Source organism: Helianthus annuus, chromosome 6 (genome assembly GCF_002127325.2).
Source record: "Helianthus annuus cultivar XRQ/B chromosome 6, HanXRQr2.0-SUNRISE, whole genome shotgun sequence".
Lineage (NCBI taxonomy): Eukaryota > Viridiplantae > Streptophyta > Magnoliopsida > Asterales > Asteraceae > Helianthus > Helianthus annuus.
The window spans coordinates 130,108,925-130,130,778 of record NC_035438.2 but is presented as its reverse complement, the minus strand read 5'-3'; the positions used below and the strand labels follow the sequence as shown (position 1 = coordinate 130,130,778).

At 35.0% G+C, this 21,854-nt stretch overlaps 2 protein-coding genes across 4 annotated transcripts; both read left to right on the top strand.

Moving 5' to 3' along the window:
• Positions 1-2,066: 2,066 nt before the first annotated feature.
• On the top strand, positions 2,067-11,046 carry LOC110865567 (phosphomethylethanolamine N-methyltransferase). Of its 2 annotated transcripts, none has more exons than XM_022114864.2 (12): positions 2,067-2,155; positions 5,798-5,913; positions 6,810-6,947; positions 7,029-7,166; positions 7,564-7,707; positions 8,383-8,493; positions 8,584-8,728; positions 9,227-9,507; positions 10,205-10,366; positions 10,460-10,513; positions 10,607-10,681; positions 10,768-11,046. In XM_022114864.2, the coding sequence occupies exons 1-12, from the start codon at positions 2,113-2,115 to the stop codon at positions 10,864-10,866; spliced, it is 1,506 nt and encodes a 501-aa protein (XP_021970556.1). In that variant the 5' UTR covers positions 2,067-2,112; the 3' UTR covers positions 10,867-11,046. The 2 variants fall into 2 exon arrangements, with proteins under 2 accessions (XP_021970556.1, XP_021970557.1); XM_022114865.2 differs by lacking the exon at positions 2,067-2,155 and adding an exon at positions 4,252-5,685.
• A 2,872-nt stretch (positions 11,047-13,918) lies between these two features.
• On the top strand, positions 13,919-20,027 carry LOC110865566 (N-alpha-acetyltransferase 40). 2 transcript variants are annotated; one of them, XM_035974006.1, is made up of 8 exons: positions 13,919-14,343; positions 14,410-14,506; positions 16,376-16,455; positions 16,560-16,814; positions 17,655-17,731; positions 18,083-18,125; positions 18,823-18,900; positions 19,621-20,027. In XM_035974006.1, the coding sequence occupies exons 2-8, from the start codon at positions 14,413-14,415 to the stop codon at positions 19,627-19,629; spliced, it is 636 nt and encodes a 211-aa protein (XP_035829899.1). In that variant the 5' UTR covers positions 13,919-14,343; positions 14,410-14,412; the 3' UTR covers positions 19,630-20,027. The 2 variants fall into 2 exon arrangements, with proteins under 2 accessions (XP_035829899.1, XP_021970555.1); XM_022114863.2 differs by having other exon boundaries at positions 13,920-14,339.
• The last annotated feature ends 1,827 nt before the right edge of the window (positions 20,028-21,854 follow it).

Sequence of the window (21,854 nt, the reverse complement as noted above, 5' to 3'; positions counted from 1 at the left end):
ACTGTTTATGATTATTTTGTGAAAAATACATAAATATTATTTTTAGAGTAAAAATAATATTTACGAACGTTAACAGATCCAAAATAATACGAACACCTCTACGATAATTATATAAGTTACACCGGTAATTACTATTACCACACGAATGATAAAACGTAACTTACGCATTATACGGAAATATTTATGAACGCGTATTTTATCGACGTATTATTTTTGGGGAAAATTATGTGAAATAAAAATATAATATTTTTGAGAAAAATATTTATATTTTGGAATTAGAAATAATTATATATTAAGTGAGACTTAATGATATAATTTGAACGCACATGTATTAAATCCCCCATCCTTGGGAAGGAAATTAACTACCAAGTATATACGAAAAATAAACACGGAATAGTTGTCTAACTATTTCCCAAAAACTTAAACTATAAAGCTAAGGCACGACCGTCCGTCTAATAGATTTAGCACATGTAGGTCGTTGCACAGCTGCCCGATTTGGAGTACTTGGTAGAGACGCACCGACTGTGAGTTCATGTCCCCCTTTTCTCTTAACTGTTTTCAGTTTTCTAAACTGCGGGGGTGAAATACATGTTACTATGATTACGAGTACTTTTTACATGGTATGGTTAGCGTAAGGAGGGTTACTACATAGATCATGTGAGTGGGTAGGCGGGAACTGGAGGCCATTAATCCTCATTGTAGGACCGAGGGACGTAAGCGGTAGATCTATCTGGGTGTAGCGAGCCCAACCCCAGGTCCAGCATAACGGACCTCGGGGTGACTTTGTGCCCCGACGCAAAATCGCAAGGGTTGAGTCTTCCTACTTGCACTTCACACGTATCAATGGCCTTGCAAACCATTGGTGATCTCTTTTTCCTTATTTGCTACATACCAGGATTTTGATAACTACAAAGGTTTATTTACTCACTTTCGCATGAACTCGCTCAACATTATTGTTGATTTTTCAACTTACATGTATTTCAGGGAATTAAAGATCTGGCACGGTATGGCACGTTTTCCCGCTGCACTAGTTCCGAGGTCATCCGGGGTTTAGGGAATGTGACTCTTTCCTGGACAAGTCACAGTCCTTAAACCATGTTTATGTTTTGTTTGTTTGTTGAACAATGTTATGGTTGTTAGGGTGTTTTCCCGTTAAGACAATGGTATTGTATTTGGTTTTTAAAATTTAATGGATGATCTTGCATGTTTTTAATTCATATAGCTTTGTTATGATTAAGCTATGGTATTAAGAAGTCACACCAAATTAACCACGCTTCCGCAAAGCCAAGGTGTGACAATAGTATAGCTTAATAAAAGTTATATATTTATTATATATAAAAATAATAAATAAAAATGTATAATTTTTATTCGAATTTCGAATCGAATCGAATTTGAAATTATAAATTCGTATTCGATTTACTTGACTCGAATTGAATCGAATTCGAATTTTTATAATCGAAACGAATTCTTGATAATCGAATCGAATCGAATTTAAACGAATTTCGAATTTTTTGAATTCAAAACGAATCCTGAACACCCCAATATAAAACTATGGAGATCAACCCAACATTATTTTAGGAATCATGAAACAGCACTTTGTCCTTTCCACAATGATATTCATATAATATGCAAGAATGACGTATATATGTTTTTTTAACGGCAAGAATGACATATATTTACATTTAGAAAAGATACGTTTACGCTCTGAGTAATCGTAGTTCTTTTTATTATTTGAAAATTTACTTGCATACAAAAGTTCGTTTGCACTTTTATGAAAAACATAATTTATTAGTTGGCTTGTGCATCTTAAAACATATATTTATATAAATATTAACAAATTAAGGAAGCCAGTACCAATGTACCATCATGTGGTACCACTCGACACATACTATATGACAAGATGCTTATTAAGACCGAACTAAACTTTTACCGATCCATACTTTAAGAAAACTCAAGACCGACTCTTCACAAAAGAGGCCACTACCAATGTACGATCATGTGGTACCACTCGACACTTCAAGGGATGAACTATATAACAAGATGCTTATTAAGACCAAACTAAACTTTTACCCATCTATACTTTGAGGAAAACTCAAGATCAACTCTTCTTTGATGGAAAGAAAAAACAATTATAAGGAACTCCATTTTTTACCAGGTTTTTGCTCTTTTTTTACGCACCTTTATCTTCTTAAAAACAACAAAGGAGCATGGGTGTCGTTTACTAGTTAGAATTCTAAATTCTTTTTGTATTTCTGATGATTTAATCAACTAGGTGTCATAATTTTGTAGAAGTTTTATGATATTGTTTCGAACTTTATAGTTGTGTGATGAAACATAGAAGGCCACATGTAAAAACAATGTGTATTCTTTAATTCATTAAGGCACTGAATATTCACGATTGTTACATGTAAGATTGTGAAGCTAATAACATTTTATTTTGTTTAATTGATTGTTATAGTTGCAGAATTTAAATTTAAAATAAACTAATTAAGAACAATTTATCAATCGCACCTGAATTCACTTACGTTGACTTGTTTAGACCATCCCCAATGCAAGATGCTAAATACAGGTATTTATGCATCCAGTCAGCTGTCACGTCATATTTATATAAATGCACAAAAAACATTAATTTCTCTCCAACTCTACAAACATTCTTACCAATACTTGTATTTCCACATCACCACTTTTTTATATTTTATTTTTTGAACATAAAATTTCTTTATAATTAACCCGTTTCTATTTCGGTATTATCTAAAATATACATAAATTAATTAAAAAATGTATTTAAACATAAATAAACATTTAATTTTTAAACATAATCTTTTTATTTGTTTTGTTCGGTTATTATTCGTATAAATTAATTCTATATTTTATTATCATTGATTATTCTTTATTTTATTATTTTGAAGGCTTTGGTCCACTGGTTCAAAACTTATTACCGTAAGTATTTTTTTGTTACCGTTGAGCACTTGAAAAAGAAAAATAAAATAAAATAAATTAATGAGCAGACGTTTATCTTTATTTATGTTGTGGCAAAAGAAAAAAATATATTAATTACTTTGGATCTCAGTTGTTCCCTAAATGCACTGTTCTTGCAGAAGCGTATTCTCTTCAAATGCATTTTGCTCCAATCAAACCTTTGGTAAATGCATAATCCATGTCACAATTATCTAAATGCATACATTGAGAATGGTCTTAGGGGTTAACTGTTACATTAAATTTCTTTAAGCTATAAAATAGTTAACTAATATCTAAGTAATTATTGAAAAGGGAATTTACAATCCAAACCTGTGTTCAGATGAACTTTCTTATCACTAATAACTACCTTGTGGTTAGCAACTAGTCTTTAGCAGTAATAACTTTGTTATAAGTTATAACAAACGCTAAAGTTCAATACTAAACATGAGTAAAAACTTGTTATATCAGTAGGAACATGTTATCCACATTAACCCAACATCAATATCAGTGGTGAATCCAAGATTTTTTTTCCAACGGGTTCCTTTTGGTAGATTTTCACTAATTCTCACTATTTTTTTTAAATCATACAAAATTTCCACTGTTTTTTTCATTTTTTTTCAAACCGAAAGGGTTCCCGAGAATCCGCAAAACACCCCTGGATCCGCCACTAACCAATACGATTCCATAAGCAATAACACATCCTTGGTAGCAATCATCCATCAATATGAAGTTCTCATTACTAGAAACTTCATTCATCAGTAGCATTGTAGCAATGATCTAGAAAAAAAAACAACGAAGTTGTTACAAATGAAGAGTTGATGAACACTTTAATATTAATGCCCGAAATTAATAGTAAGAGAGAAAATAGTAAGGGTAAATTTCACTCTTGGTCCCTATGGTTTAGGTGATATTCGGTTTTCGTCTTTTATTTTTTCTTTTTTTGCATTGACAAACCCCAACGTATCTACTTCTTGCATTTCTAGTCCAAATCACTAATGAAGTTAACCTTTTTTTGTTAAACCCATGCACAATTACTTTTTAAGACCATGTGTAGTGGAAGAGGGTATACTCTTGGGTGTTTTGCGTCATGTGGCAGTCCAGTCAGCAATGAGGCATTATGGGGCGTTTTTTTCTAAAATGGGTGTAGTGGGGATGTTAGAATTGTGGGGCATTATGTTAAACGAGGTGTAAAAAATTAAATAAAAAAAACTATCAAAAAAAGGGTATTGGCCAACCAAAAAGTAGAATGCATGTGATTGGCCAAACAATTCAATAAGACGCCATATGCCTTTTTTTTTTTTGAAAAAACGCACCGGGGGACGGTTGATGGGCGTTATGGAACGTTTTATGGGGGAAAACGCCCAAAAACCCTTCACTACGGGTGGGCTAACTATTGGTCCTAAAAAATAAACCACATAGATCTAGGGATGGCAAAAATTACACTTCAAGTTTCAACACTTTTACAAAGTCATTCTAAAGTCTAAATAGGAACTCTTTTAAATACAACTGAATCAAACAACTTAAAAGATCAACCTCTTTATCAAACAGGTTAACTGGACAACTCGTTTATTGAATGAATCGTGTTCATATCAACTTGTTTATTAAACGAATCGTGCTTGAGTTAACATGCTTAGTAAACAATTAACGTTAGTTAACCTAAAACCTGATTATTTACGTGTATCTTGTCATGAATTCCCACCCCTAAATTCAATGTAACATATGAATTTCCATTTTAATTTAACCAAAGTCATAGATTAAGACCAATGTAAGATGAAAATAAAGAGCATTGCCATATAAGCAGCGGTGGTTTCACATTTCACCAAGATATTTTATAGTGATTTAGAACAAGATAGCGTAATTAATAAAAATCATACAAAGATAAATTATTGTTTATATATTTATTAACAAAAGAAAATAAACAACAATAGCCCCAGGCGAACACCTCCCTCTTTTCTTCCCCTCACGCCTCTACAGCGCCCAAGAGAGGGCAAGGTTTCAGGCCCTCGCCCTCTACTAACGAAAGAAAATAAACAACAATCGCCCCAGGCGAACACCTCCACCTTTTCTTTCCCTCACACCTCTATAGCGTCCAAGAGAGGGCGATGGCCTGGGCGAGGTTCCAGGCCCTCGCCCTCTACTAACAAAAGAAAATAAACAACAATCACCCCAGGTGAACACCTCCACCTTTTCTTCCCCTCACTCCTCTACAGCGCCCCAAGAGAGGGCGAGGTTCCAGGCCCTCGCCCTCTACGTGGCGGGCCGTCGCGCTCCTTTCTTATTTCACGACACATGTCCCAACTCCAAAACCTCTAAATTAATTTCCACAAAGGTCCAAAAGTATGGTGATAACGTGGCATTGATTCATTGGACATGTGATAGGAACCATAACAATTCACAATTCACTTCACTTCACTCGTGCCCATAAATACCCCCCCAACCCATGAACCAAATCCCACACACTCATCCCCATTGCATTTGCATTGTTTGATCCCATTTCTATGCAGCAGAAAGGCAGATCATTCAACAGCAGATCTCGTTCCTTTTCAAGATCCCGTCTTGCAATCGAGGGCTCATAATCACCCCCGATTTTCCCTCAAAAAAAAAAAAAATTAATTTCTCGTCCCAGTTTCAATTATTTCCTTTTTCCATAACAATTATTATTATTTTTATTATTATTAATCTACACCATCTTGATCCAAATCTCTGCAATGGCTGCTGTTGTTAATGGTAATTATTATTATTATTAGTTATTAATTATTAATTATTAATCAGATGTTTTGAATTTTGTTTATGGGATTATGAATTCGGAATTTAATTGTTAATTGGGTTGAAATTGTAGGAGGAGAACGTGAGGTTCAGAAGAATTATTGGGTGGAACACTCTGCTGATCTTACTGTGGAGTCTATGATGCTTGATTCACAGGCATCTGATCTTGATAAAGAAGAAAGGCCTGAGGTATATTTTATGTTTTATTAAATTAAATTAATATATTATAATTGATTTGGGGTTTGTTTTTTTATTGGTTGGTTTGTTTAGATCTTTTTGATGTTTCTGTTTTTTGGGTTTTTTTTATTGTTTATGTATTTGTTTAATATAAAGAATCTTGGAGACAGTTATACATTATAGATCTTCTGGTTATATAATTTTTTTTTTTCCTTCTTTTTGGTATTAATTTAGGGTTGTGCTAAACGAACACTTTTTAAGAACTTTTTGAAATTTTTTTTATTGTATGTACACCCCTCCCCTGTTACAACGAGCCTGGTAACGCTCGTTGTTGGGGGAGAGTTATTGGGCCTCGTGCCCATCAACCAATCAAATTAATTCTTGTTTTTTTTTTAAACTTTTTTAGATTTTAATAGGCTGTGAAAACTTGTGAAACGAGAATAGTGGAGTGAAAAAAGTGAGTGAAAGTGGTTTGGTGATGTGCCAGTGTCACTTTATGATATGGTAGTGAAAAAAAATGAAACCGTAACACGCCCCTTAATGTATGATTCTATGATTTGACCCCTTTTGTGGCTCTATGTTTGGGGTCCAATGGTCCATATCATCTATAGTAATTTATCAAAATAGGTATTTGGATGTGCTTTTTTTGGAAGTGATAATATATTTATATAATATGAATAATCAAAATCATATAACAGATTGACAGTTGTAATTAAAGGATAGTAGAAGATAGTGTTTAGATATGTTTATGTTGCTTGAAGTTATAATAATCATATAAACAGATGTTTGAGTGTTTGGCAGATAATCAGTTTCAAAACACAAATCCAAACACCCCCTTAGTTTTTTTTTTTTTTTTTTTTTTTTTTTTTTTTTTTTTAACATGGGTCTCATGTGTACTCCTTTCTTAGGTACTGTCACTACTCCCACCCTATGAAGGGAAAACTGTCCTTGAATTAGGAGCCGGTATCGGTCGTTTTACCGGTGAACTAGTGAAAACTGCAGGCAAAGTCATAGCCCTTGATTTCATTGACAGTGTGGTTAAAAAGGTATTCGTATTGATTTCATTGAAAAAGAAGTTATATTTATTATGGTTTATTTTTCGACGTTTTTAACTGTGTTTTTAACAGAATGAGAGCATCAACGGGAACCATAAGAATGCCGAATTTATGTGTGCTGATGTCACCTCACCAGACCTCAACTTTCCAGCTGAATCAATGGATTTGATTTTCTCGAATTGGTTACTGATGTATCTTTCTGATAAAGAGGTGAGCCGTAACCCTTCCGTTAAAAATATTTCATAAACAAGTTTAGTTCATGTTAACCTTCAAGGGCAGGGCCCGATCGGAAACAAGTAGTAAGCTGTTGATCACTGGTTAGCAAGATATTGGTGGGGCCCGATCTTGTTAACCTTTTACCCTTGTGGTTTCTTAAAAGAATTTCATAAACAAGTGGTAAGCGCGTGATCACTGATTAGCAGGATATTGGTGGGGCCCGATCTTGTGATCGAATGATTATAGCTTAGTTTAAACATATGGTTAGCATGCTTAACTTTTTACCCTTGTAGTATATTTATGTGAAGTCAAAATATTGACTTATATTTAGACCTTTTTATTGCATTTTTTCAACCAAATGACTGATTTTGTTCTTTTATTCTGGTTATAGGTGGAATATGTTGCTGAAAGATTTTTGAAATGGCTGAAGGTGGGAGGATATATATTCTTCCGAGAGTCATGCTTTCACCAGTCTGGAGACCATAAGCGAAAGCAAAATCCCACACACTACCGTGAACCTAGGTTCTACACCAAGGTACATACATACATATATATATATATACACACACACACATGGTTTTGAAAAACGTTTGAGGCGTGCGCCTCAAGGCGCGCCTCGAGGCGAAACGGCCAAAAAACGAGTCTGAGGTGCGCCTCATGGTGTTTTTAATGTATACGCGCCTCAGAGGGGCTGAGGCGCTAAGAAAGCTGTGCCACAGGGGATTTTGATAGTTGTTTTTGATGTTTTTTACTTTTTGTGTCAATTTCAAACATTTCATGTCTTTTTTAAGTGTGTTTTTGATGATTTTGATGAATCTGATGATGAAATAAGTTAGTATAATTATTTTTATAATATATTTAATTTTTATATTTATTTATTTATTAATAACGCCTCGGCCTTACGCCTCGTGAGGCGAAGGAAAAACGCGTCGAAACTTGTTTCTGTTCTTTTAAACCTTGTATATATATGAACTTTGAAAACGATAAATGTTGCACTGTTTGACTATTTGTCAACGAATCTAAAATAACGTTTGCTAGGATACATAACGAAACGAAACGTTGTGAGCTCAAACTAGTGCTGTCAAATTGTTTGCAATGTTGATATATGTAACTAGTAATATGCTACAAAGATTGTAAATGTATTTGATCACATAATTATCACTTAAATGCGTATATCAATAACGGGTTCTTCTTGGGTATGATTGTTAAGGTCTTTAAGGAATGTCACACCACTGATGCATCTGGTAACTCTTATGAACTTACGCTAACTGGATCGAAATGCATTGGAGCTTATGTACGCAACAAGAAAAATCAAAATCAGGTACTTTATTCACTATGCTCTTTTCTGGTTTCTTTATTTAAAAGAAAGAGATTAATAAATAAATAACTAATGTATTAAATATGATTGCAGATCTGCTGGATATGGCAGAAGGTGGCGAATTCGGAGACCGATAGGGACTTCCAGCAGTTCTTGGATAACGTACAGTACAAAAGCAATGGCATACTGCGCTACGAACGCATATTTGGACCAGGGTTTGTGAGCACAGGAGGAATAGGTATACATAATTTAATTATTGGAGTGAATTTCAAGGATTGTCCTTTATCTTTATACCCATTTTCACGCGCTGTCCTTTATGTTTTCATATCATACACGTTTTGTCCTTTAGGCCTAACCCAGTTAGTTTTTTCAGTTAAATTTGGTCATGTGCTTTGCACATGAGGGCATTTTTGTCAATTCAAAGGTTGCTGAAGCTTTGAGCTGTAAATTTGCCGTTGAACTTACCTTTGAATTGACAAAAATGCCCTCATGTGCAAAGCATATGACCAAATTTAACTGAAAAAACTAACTGGGTTAGGCTTAAAGGACAAAACGTGTATGATATGAAAACATAAAGGACAAAACTCGTCAATTTTGAACATAAAGGACAACGCCTGAAAATGGATATAAAGATAAAGGACAATCCTTGAAATTCACTTTAATTATTGATTATTATACGTAGTATTAGGAAAGTGGTATTTTATCTGTGTTCTAATAAACATTGTATTATGAGCAGACACGACAAAAGAATTTGTTGCAATGCTGGATCTGAAACCGGGGCAGAAAGTTTTAGACGTTGGATGTGGAATCGGGGGAGGCGACTTCTATATGGCTGAAAACTTTGACGTTGATGTTGTTGGCATTGATCTTTCTGTGAATATGATCTCTTTTGCTCTTGAACGTGCAATTGGGCTCCAATGTTCAGTTGAATTCGAGGTTGCTGACTGTACCAAGAAATCATATCCCGACAATTCGTTTGACGTCATCTACAGTCGTGACACCATCCTCCATATTCAAGTAAGGTTTCACTTAAATAAATTCGTCTTCGCTTGTTTTATCTTATTTGATCCGTAAATGGTTAAAAGTTATAAACACTCAAATAACGTATTATTTAATTACTACTATCTAAACACCATCTCCCCTACAACTAGTTTAATTATAAGGCTATGCAGTATGATGATGGTCCTCCCTTGGAGGATGATCCGCCACGTAGGCACCACATAGATCGGGTGTGAGGATGGGGCAACGAGGATGGAGGTTGGGATGGGCCTAAAATATATGTATATGTTGTATGTACATATGTGTGTGTGAGGGGGTTTTGTCCTCTAGTGGGACGTCTTCAACGTCCGCAGGAAGCCGTTCAGGACGACGACGGGGTGGGGGGAAATGGGGGGAGCTGCGACGCCACACCGGGACGGAGGGGGGACGGACCCCATACCATGCAGCCTAACTAGTGGCTAAACATGAGAGTCCGTTTGATGTTTTAGTTAAGGGGCTAAACATGTTATTATTAGAGTTGAGGGGCTAAACATGTCATTATTAAAGCTGAGGGGCTAAAGTTGGTTAATGCCAAAGTTGGTTGATATGACAAAATAGCGTATTTTTATAGTATATAGATAAATTGGTTTTCTAACTTTAATTATAAGTTTATAACCCTCTAAATAGTAATAAATTGCATAATAATCATGTTGTTCTTATTCTTTTTGGTTTTTAGGATAAGCCTGCACTGTTCCGGACCTTTTTTAAGTGGTTGAAACCGGGTGGCAAAGTTCTCATCAGTGATTACTGCCGAAAATCTGGAAAACCGTCTGAAGATTTTGCAGCATACATCAAACAAAGAGGATATGATCTTCATGATGTACAAACTTACGGGCAGGTAATAAAATAAAATCATTGATAAATAATATTTTACGAGTTTATATGTTAGTAGTACTATTTGTGTTGATTCTTTTTATTTTCTATGATCTAGATGCTTAAAGATGCTGGCTTCGAAGACGTGATAGCAGAGGATCGAACACAACAGGTTCTTTTAATTCGTTTTATCGTATAGATTAAATTGTTATTAGTAATCATATGTTTCTACAAAATTTCTAACTATTACTATCATCGGTTTCAGTTTAAGGAAGTCCTCGAGAGGGAACTGGAACGGGTGGAGAAGGAAAAGGACGAATTCGTTAATGACTTTAGTGAAGTGAGTGCATTTACACGTTACTTTTAGTACACTTGTAAACGCGTACAATTGTTGTTAACGTTTTACATTGAACTTGAAATCTGCAGGAAGACTACAATGATATTGTTGGCGGTTGGAAGTCGAAGCTGGTGAGGGTTGGTTCCGGGGAGCAAAAATGGGGCTTGTTTTTCGCTAAGAAGAAGTGATTGCGTGCAGTTATGGGTGTTTTGTTTTATATTTCTAGTGTTCTGAAATAAAAGACTGGTGCTGAGGCTCGGTTATGTTGTGGGTTGTAACTTAAGTACTCTGTGTGTAGATCGGTATGATCAGTTGTTTGAAGTTTAATGCAGTGTGTGCTTTATATGGAACTTGCATTTGGTTTTATATTATCTGGTGCATTCAATGTTTGACTATCGTCATGACACCACTCGATGGTTGCAAGTTTAAGATTTTTGATAAGGTACTAACTACTAACATTCGGTTTAGTTATATAATTATGCTGTTGTTTGGTCGGATTATGCGTTAGTTGAATATTTTTTGACACAATTACTGCTATCAATGGCTCACAAGGACTTAGTTCTAACAAGGCCTATGAGTGATCTTTTAAACGCTTGGCTTGGGCTTGAATTGTTAGTTACTTGTACATATTTCAAACTATAATCTTATAGATACATGGATATAGTATTTCTCATACGAATACACCAAAATGGTTTTGTGTTTAGTACAATGATGGGTGGATATTGATGTAGGTGGACTTAATTTTAGGTTTAAGGGGTATGAGTTAGATATTTAAAACAAAAAAAAAAAATCAAAATTAAAGTATTTAAACCTGATAATAATTAGTTGGTTGAGTCTGTAACACTTGCTATTCTATTTCTTAATTTAAAAAAGTAATAGTAATAAAACATATAATATATTTGATTATTAGTTCTAGGGTTATTGTAAAAATGGTGTATTTTGTAAAAAGTATACGAAGGAATCTACACCATTTGATCTATAATATAATATTTGATATTATAATGGCAAAATTGTAAATAGTGTTTACCATTAAAATAAGAGTGAATTTCAAATTGTCCTTTATCTTTATAGTGAACTAGTAGATGCCTCGCCCGCGTTGCGGGGCGATGGCCGAATCATTCTCAACCAATTAAAAAAAGACTAATATAATTTTGCTAGGAAAAAAAAAAAAACAAAAACGATGATAAGACCGTAATTTTAGGCTGAGGGCAAAACTGTATTTTTTCAAGACTAATGAGTCAGTGTTAGGCAACTCCTTGACACAAAAAAAATTAAATCGAGTAAACCAATTAAAAAAAACCTTTATAGTTTTGCAAAAAAAAAAAAAAAAACTAAAATGATGGGAATAACGTAATTTTTAACTGCGGGCGAAATCATAATTTTAGTTCGGGGATAAATCTTAAACTAAATGGACCAATGGGGAAGTGTCAGGAAGCTGCCGGCATGACAATAATTTTACACTGGGGGCTAAATCGTAATTTAACCAGGAAAACAAACAAAAACGATGGGAAAAATGTAAATTTAAGTTGAGGCCAAAATCGTAACCTAGCTGTGAGGAAAAAAAAACTAATGGCGAAAGTATCAATTTATACGGGGCAAAATGGTAATTTTTAGCCGATGGGAAAATTAGAATTTTTAGCCGGGAGTAAAAGTGCAAATTTATTTTTAAGCGTGGGCAAAAACATAACTTTGAACTGATGGCAAAATCGTAAATTTAAGGGAAAAAACTAATGGCAAAACTGTAAACTGAAACGGGCCAAAATCGTAATTTTTTACCGGGGGCAAAATTGAAATATTTAGTTGGGAGCATAAGCGTAAATTTATTTTTAAGCGGGGGCGAAAACATAATTTTTAACTGATGGCAAAATCGTAATTTTAAAGGGGGATAAAATCGTAAATTTGTTGGGCCAATAGGGGAGTGCCAGGCAACTGCCTGACACTATTGAAGCTGCCGGCCATCTTGCCCAATAAAATGCCTGAACTATTGAATTCTTACGTCATCAACTTAAGTTTGTAGTAGTTGTTAATTTCAGGTGGTGTCATTTATCTTTTAAATTGACGAGTCTTTTACTTAATGTTTTAAAATCTTGCACGTTATGTCCTTTAGCCCTAACCCAGTTAGATTTTTCTGTTAAATCTGGTTATGTGACTTGCAAATAAGGGTATTATTGTCATTTCACTTTTAGGGACTAGTTCTATAAATAAATTAAATACCTAACCATTAAAAAATAAAAAAGAGTAAATTACACTTTTCGTCGTTTATGTATCAGATTGCAATAGATAACCTTTAACTTCAATAATTACAGTCACAGTCATTTTTTTAGAAAAAGCCATTACACCTTGCGCCCTTTGCCCATAACCTTGTTAAAATTTCCAGTTAAATATGTCATGTGCAAGGCACATGAGGGTACTTTTGTAATTTTACCCATTTATCTAAAATAAATTTATTAATAAAACAAATGAAATTGAAAAAAAAAAAACCCTCAATCTCTCTCTCTCTCTCTAAATCTGAACCCAAATCTCTCTCCCTAAAGAAACCCTCTAATACAAAACCCATTTTTAGGGCATGTTTGGGTAAGCTTATTGGCTTTTCCCCTTCACATACAATGTTTTAAATACCGGTATGAACCGGCCGGTTATACCGGTTAAGCCGGATATCGGACACGAGTCCGGTACGATAAAGGCCGATAAAACCCGAATACGGTATGTCTTATGTACCGGCGGTAAATCCGGTTCTACCGGTTCAATCCGTTGAACCGGTTTGCATTATATTAAGATTTGATTTCTTAATTTTAATAAAATACGATATTAAGGTAATATTGATCTTCCATATTTCCGGTAATTAATCCAGTGTCTTCTATTCCAATATTTCATCGTTGTTGAAATTGTTACTTATCTCGTACAATGCAATATTGTTTATAACTAATAAAAATATTCTCAAAATGCTTAATAGTTTACAATAAAAATAGTTGTTTTTAGATAAAACTATGATCAATTACATAAATCCAAGTTAAGATTTGATTGAATTTGTATTTTTTGGAATTTATAAGGTTAATTAATAACCCGGTTCAACCGCCCGATACAACCCGGTTCAACCGGTTGAACCATTTTAGAGCCTAACCCGGTATGACTTGAAAACCGGTTTTTAAAACATTGCTCACATACACCCTCCTTGTCAAACATCATTTTAGAGCTTATGACTTTTCAAAAAGCCAATAAGTCAATAAATTGTTTGAAAAAGGTTACCCAAACATGCCCCAAATGAATCCTTGACACCACCCCACCATGGCTTGTTCATGCGCCGATTGACACCTGAGACGACTGTTTGTCTATTTCAGAGAGATTGGGTGTTCATCGTTCTTCTTCTCTTTCACTCGATTCTTCAACTGATTCGTCTCTTTCACTCCAAAATCCGACCACCATACCAAATGAGTTGTAGGTTTTGAGAGTATGGAAGAATAAATTTGGTGGGTTGTTGTTGATAGTGATTTTAGGGTTTGGTTGGGTTCTCAAGACATGATTTTTGAGATAAAAAGTTAACGTTTTGAGGTGTTTGGGTGAGATGGCAAACACCGGCAGGCAGGCCACTTCGGCTTCAAACATCGAGCAGGAGACGATGGAGTCTGAGGATCCCAAAGCAACGAGATCAACAAGACACCAGGCAGGTGCCATTATAAATAATCTGGTTGATTGTTAGGTCAAATTTCACTCAGTCGTATGTGTACACACAGATAATGCAAAGGAAGAAACGAATGGAAGAGCTTCTCCGATCGGCTTATTCTTCCGCCAAAGATCATCTCTCTCACTTCCCCCATTACAACACTAACGGTTTCCTCGCTTTCTCCAACCTAATCATCTCTTCCTTGCATTACTTGATTCTTTTATTTTCATTCTTCAATATCACTTACATACATAATTGTTAGGCGATTTAGCCCCTTGGGGGATTAAGAAACCCTACCCAGATAATATAAGAAGCCCTAATTGCAGTACCTTCGTGTGTGTGTTCAATCCTAACAATAATAATCACTTTCAAAGTCAAATGGTCAATCTCCCATCCCATAGTTTTCATCACTTAAGAACAACCCACTATCTAGAATGTAAAATCATCATCATCATACTCACCAAATCCCATCAATAGCAAAGCTAAGGTAGGGTCTGAGGAGGAGGGTAGGATGTAGACAACCTTATCTCTACCCGTAGGAATAGAGAGGCTGCTTCCAATGAACCCCGGCTCTATAGTAGTTTTGCATCAAGCCTTAGACATGAGACGCATAACACTTGGCGAAAAGGCCAATTGGTGCATGTACCCCCTTGTCGTTCGGCTATCGACGCCACTATATGATGCATGATTAACTGTCCCTCGCTTTTAACGTTATTTTCACAAAATTAGTAAAATAACGTTAAAATTAGTGCAATTTCACTTTTGCCCCCGAGGGCCCACACATATATACATTATATGTGCACACTGCAAGCGGGGCGTACTAGAATGTAAAATAACTTAAACATAAACCCAAACTGAGAATGATTAGCTACTGGTGCTTGAGAACATGGGTAAACCGCTGCATGATCGATAGGACATGGATGTGAGGTAAGGTGCTTGCTGCATAACGTGGGTGGGAGATAGGCACGGAATTCAAACACCTTTTAAGAGTTTCTGATTTGGTAGCATCTCTTAGGTGGTAAGCCTGCCTGTAAAACTATTTGTACTCCAGCTGGGCACAAACTTCAAGTTTTAAGGTGTCTAGTTGTGTGAAACCGTAGAATGGAATGCTAAATACAAAGCTCTACAGAAGACTGACTAGAAAGGCAGGTAAGAGAAATAGAGAATCATAGTTTAGTTATATGATATAGGAATAAAACGTTTGATATAATAGAAAAATATACTATTTGATTAGATGAGTTTGGCTGTCGTTGTGACATAGGCATAAACTTTGAAATGGATGTTCTGGAGATTATTTACTTTAAGTTCATTTTGACACATATGATTTACTTTCATGAGCTCATAAAGGGTGAATATGTAACCATCAAGAAAGATACAAATTACTTTTGCTTTAGGCAGATAGAAAAGTGGACAAACGCGATTCTTGAAGTACGTATTTACTCTCAATGCTATCTCAAACTAAAACGTCATCCATTCCCGTTTGTTCTTTGGCTAAAACCTTAACAGTATTACAATTATGATTTGTGTCAACTTCTGTACATTTTTGTGCATTTAACCCCTTAAGTTATATATGTTATTGTTTTTTGAGTAAATTACAAAAATCGTCCTTTATGTATGTCACTTATTGCAAACTGTGTCCTTTATCTTCAATAATTACAGAAAACGTACTCGATGTTTGCAAACCCTTGCAAGTTATGCCCTTTAGCACTAACTCAGTTAATTTTTTGTAGTTAAATCTGACCAAATGGACCCCACATGAGGGTATTTTGGTCATTTTACTCTCATGTGGGGTCTATTTGGTCAGATTTAACCACAAAAATACCGTCATGTGGGGTCCATTTGTTCAGATTTAACCACAAAAATTAACTGAGTTGGGGCTAAAGGACATAACTTGCAAGGGTTTGCAAACATCGAGTATGTTTTCTGTAATTTATTGAAGACAAAGGACACAACTTGCAATAATTGACGTACATAAAGGACGATTTTTGTAATTTACTCTTGTTTTTTTTTCCAGCTAATACCTTCCTATATAATAGGTCTATCTTTATTCCTTGAGTCTGGACGTGGTAATAAACTGTCATCCGATTTAAAGAACTACATTCAAAAGCTTCTTAAGGTATAATTGTATTAGTCCTTGTTTGATTTACGATAAGTTTTATATATTTGAGTTATAAAATATGTACCAAAAATAGAAGGATTAATGTCTTTTCTTTTGAGCAGGTGAATATGGAGGGACCATATGGAGCAGAGTGGCCCGCAGAGGAAAAAGTGAAGCGTAGAGAAATGTCATCTTCGGAAGCACTATATATATTTGTATACAATAAGGAATCCGTAGTTGGATTTGTACATTATAGATTCACCATTGAAGAGGATGTTCCAGTACTTTATGTCTATGAATTGCAGCTTGAACCGGCGTATCAGGGGAAGGGTCTTGGAAAGTTCCTCATGCAACTAGTTGAGCTAATTGCGTGCAACGTAATCACTTTTTTTTCATTTAGTTTTATTACGTGCTTGTGTATAATGAAGTTTGGATCATATGATATTATGGATCGGTTGGGTTGACCTGAAATTCTATTTTTTTTAAATATAAGAGTAATGCACACAGATGGCCCCTGTGGTTTACCAAAATTTTTGGATTTGGTCCGTCGCTTTTCAAAAGTACACGGATGGTCCCTGTGGTTTGCACTTTGTAACGCATTTAGTCCCCAGCCAACACATCTAAAGGTTTTAGGAGGTCCAAGTTAGAGACTAAATGCGTTACAAAGTGCAAACCACAGGGACCATCCATGTACTTTTGGAAAAAGTTGGGGACTAAATGTGCTACAAAGAGCAAACCACACGGATCATATGTGTACTTTTGGAAAGCTAGGGACCAAATCCAAAATTTTGGTAAACTATAGGAACCCTTCGTGTACTTTACTTTTAAAGACAATATATTAATATATTTTAGAGAGTTGATGTCTCAAATATGATTACTAGAATTATTTTATCTCAATACTTATCTATATTTTTAAATAAAATAGTTTATAGGCTTTATGCATTAAAAATACACTTTGGGTAAGCAACTTCAAAATGTTTACCCATTTGACCCGTTAATCATAACGCAAATTTACCCGTTTAAAAATAATTGGGTCAAAATGGTCACAAATTTGTTTTAAACATACATTTTAGATTATAGCTTTCGTTGAACTGATAATTCTTGCATATAGTTGTTCTATATCCATTCAAAGCGCTTAATTGACACTGCAACATTATCTAGTGATATATTTACTATTGTTTTACCATTTAATCTCTTTTCTTTTTTAATTTTCTCAGAATAGCATGGGTGCTGTGGTGCTTACCGTACAAAAACAAAACACTTCTGCAATCAATTTCTACTTGAATAAGCTAAGGTAACATACGCAGCTAAAGTGAGTTTATCGTATTTCCTACTTCCAAGGTTTTAGCTCTGATACCATGACATGGCTGAGGTATCGAATGTTATTTGAGATGAATATCCAGATTGGATTCGAGTAACGTATGCATTTACATGTTGCTTAATTGTTAATATTCATGAGATATAGACGAGATGAGTATGCAATAACAATATTTATAAAGAATTAGTTCTTAATCGTTAGGAACACATTCTTTGCCTCACAAGTATTATTATATAATCAAAAAGCTATATTAACGTAGCAACTATATAGAATGCTGTGATTGCATACTATTGTTGCTAAATCTTATTCTGTGATTTTGATGTGCAGTTATAATATATCAAGCATTTCTCCTTCAAAAGTTTATCAGCTGGTATGAAACATTTGCCTGAGTACAAAGACGTCGTAAAATTGTGTGTGTGTGTGTGTGTGTATGTATAGGGTGGGTTCAAATGGGAACCGCCAAATATTTATTCCTCGGTTAATACACTATTTGTTGAATACTTAAATTAAGCAGTGTACACTATGTACTCACTGGTGACTAAAATGATTACTACATACTTAGGATTTTTGGGCTTTTTAGTAGAACCAAATTTACACACACACATGCATATAATGTGAGAACTGGATATAGTCACATATATTTTTCAAAAAAATAATTCATACTAATTGACCTTTACACACTTGTTAATAGTGCTCATGGCGAGCGCTATAGCGAATAGCGTAGCGTAGCACTCATGTGTCGCTATTTGATTTTAGCGCCTTCATAGCGGGCAAATAGCGGGATTTTAGGTTTTTTTTTTTTTTTTTTTGCTTTAATATAATTAGCGGGAATTTGTTAGCAGGATTTTGGGTTTTTTGTTAGGCATACATATAAAATAGCGTATAAAACAGCTTATTTGGATATAATATACATACAAAATATTTCTAAAATTTTCTCATTGTGTGTCGCTAAACATAAAATAGCGCTCTGCTATTTCATCGCTATCACCACGTAGCGTATAGGTGGGTTGTTGATATCATCCGCTATTCACTATTAATAACTATGCCTTTACACCCTTATCTTGCAGATGGGAGTAACCGGGCAAGAGAAGAGCTATGAGATTCTTTGTAAAACATTTGATGATGAAGCTAAGGCGGTATTAGAGGTAATTTATAACTTTGTTTAATTTCCGATAAGACCTCCACAACCAACAAAACTACATCTTTTAATCAGAAAGTTGGCGTTAAAAAAAAAAATAATAATAAAATAAAAGATGGGATTGTAACATGATCTAGACAAAATGGTTGCGCTGTATAACAATGGTTACCCGAGACAAGGATTAGGATCAAATACAAAGGATCCTAATTGTAAGAAGTGTAAGAAGGATTTATAGAGTGACAAGTGTCCAATAACCTAAAAAAACCCACTACACAAAAAAACCCCACTACAAAAAAAAAAAAAACCCTTAAACATCCACCACCACCAAAAACCTAAACCCCCACCCCCCACCCACATCACCCACCCCCCAATTTTTTTTTTTTTTTTTTTTTTTTGCCGAGGGGGTGGGGGTTTAGGTTTTTGGGTGGGGGGTGGGGGTGGGTGTTTAGTTTTTTTTTTAGATTTTTTTTTTTTTAGGTTTTTGGGGGGTGTGGGGGGGGGGGGGTTAGGTTTTTGGGTGGTGGTGGGGTGGGGTGGGGGTGGGTGTTTAGGTTTTTGGTGGTGATGTAGTGGGTTTAGTTTTAGCTTATTGGACACTTGTCACTCTATAAATCCTTCTTACACTTCTTACAATTAGAAGCCTTTGTAGAATAACTTGACCCCTCGAGACAATCTTTTGTATTTTTATAAATAACCAATGTGAATGATTGTGTTGTCTTGCCTTTAGGAATCATGACACATGATGTCCAAAGGAGTTGCTCGAAGTACCAACTAGCGCAGTCGTGTTTAACTAGAGATATTTCACCTTTTGGTTATATACAAGGTCGGAAATTTGAGTCGCGGGTTCATTCTTTATGCCAAAATGCAAGTGAAAGTGGCGGGTTACGTCTCTCAACATTTGCAAAGATGGTTGCACTTTTGTTTTATGGTTCTTGTTGCACCGGGTGATTATGACTCATTCGTGAAGAAATGGACTGATCTGGGTAAAACCTTTTTGCTTATGAGTTCATTTGACTGGTCAATCTGGTTACGGGGACGTGGTCGTAAAACTGTGCTAAGTAGTATGCAAACAATGATCAAAACTGGTAAAAACGTGAATTCATACCGTCATGTGACGTAAAACATAAGTAAAGACAAACATGAACTTATACCCCAACTCGGTGGATCGTAGATATAGTTTTAAAAGTGATACATACCCATAGAGATAGTTTTAAAAGTGATTAATACCACTTACTAAATGAACGAATATGATTATTTTTTAAATGTAAAAATTGTTTGATATTTAATATTAAGTTTTCCAGTTTCCACCATCCCTCAACCCTCTCTAGGTAAAAGTGAAAACACACAACACACCAAATTGAAAGTGAAGAAATGGCAGTTTTGTAGTTAAGTTTCAAATGGTAACTAACAAGCTACTCCAGTTGTTAGGGTACACGGGGTGCCGCGTGATGAACCAAATTCAACGCGTTGATCCACGTGATACACCGCCGCCGGCCAAAATCTTCACGCGTCGACTTTGTAACGCGTTGCCATGATCACGCGTTGAAACTTGAATTTTGACCATTGAACTGTGAATGTTGAAGGTGACCGTTTGGCATTTTAAAATAAAAGAAACTTAAACACTATATATATACCATCTATTTTAACCTTTTAAACCCACAAAAATACCATCTCTACACTCTACATATTTCACCCACACAAATACATAATTTTATACCACTTTCTTGGGTAAAAATGGAGAGGGCTTTTGGTGTTTTAAAGGGTAGATGGGGAAAAAATGTTGAGAGTGCTTTTGGTGTTTTAAAAGGAAGATGAGGGATACTAAACCGACCAGTTTGTGCGATGAATAAAAAAACAATCCATAACAGAGTATATGCATGTATCATATTATACAATATGTTAATAAAAGAAAATGGACGTGCAATATCTCCAGAATGGGTGTCGGATCCTCCCACACAAGCTCCCGTTCTCGAAAATGTCCAACAAGACTTGCGCAATGAAGAAATTCACTTTTGGTTGAGATATGATTTAGTTAAACTCGTAGGTTCTTTAGGTTTGGAATTTCCGGATTAGGACGAGGAGTAGGTTTTCGTTATGTATCTTTTTATTTTTATATGTTTATTTTTAAGTTGTAACCTAAAATATGCCTAGAAATATTGTTTTTTTTGTTTAAATGAAATTTATAATTTTAATGTTTTATTGTTAGTTTACAATTTTAGAAATAAAAAAAAAAAATCATCACTAGTGATGGGCACACCTAGTAAAATCCATCACTAGTGATGGAACCAAGCTCAATGACGTGGCAGACAATGATTAAGTGTTGTGAGTGATAGAAAACCATCACTAGTGGAGTGCCCGTACCACCCTTATATCGAATGATATCTCTTACACATTAGGAGTTTGTATTTGATGTGTTTTCTCAATATACTCCCTATGTGTAGATCAATAATACATCATATGGGCATGAAATTTAAAACACAACTAAAATAAACTGCTTAACACTTAAAACATACTACTTAATGTTTTTGGTATGGTATTTTAAGTTTTAAGTCTATAATTTATTGCATTGTGTCTTAAATTGTTATGTTTAATATTTTTTTTTGTCAAAACAACCCAAAATATTATGGCAAATCCAAACCATAATGTCTACAGTTGTTTTGTCGTGTTCTGTCTCATCAGATTTAGGTTCGAGAAAACCATCGATCCAATTGCCCAAATGAGCAATCGGATACCCCTTTGAGCCCAAAATGAATTACCATCATGGCCCAGTTCACCTTTTGGTTTTATACAAGGTCGGAATTTGAGTCGTGGGTTCATTCTTTATGCCAAAATGCAAGTGAAAGTGGCGGTTACATCTCTCGACATTTGCAAAGATGGTTACTGATGAAACAATGTTAACCGGGCAGGGTTAACACACTGGTCTCGTCAAGAAGGGTTAATCCCTTCCCCTCGAGGATCGCT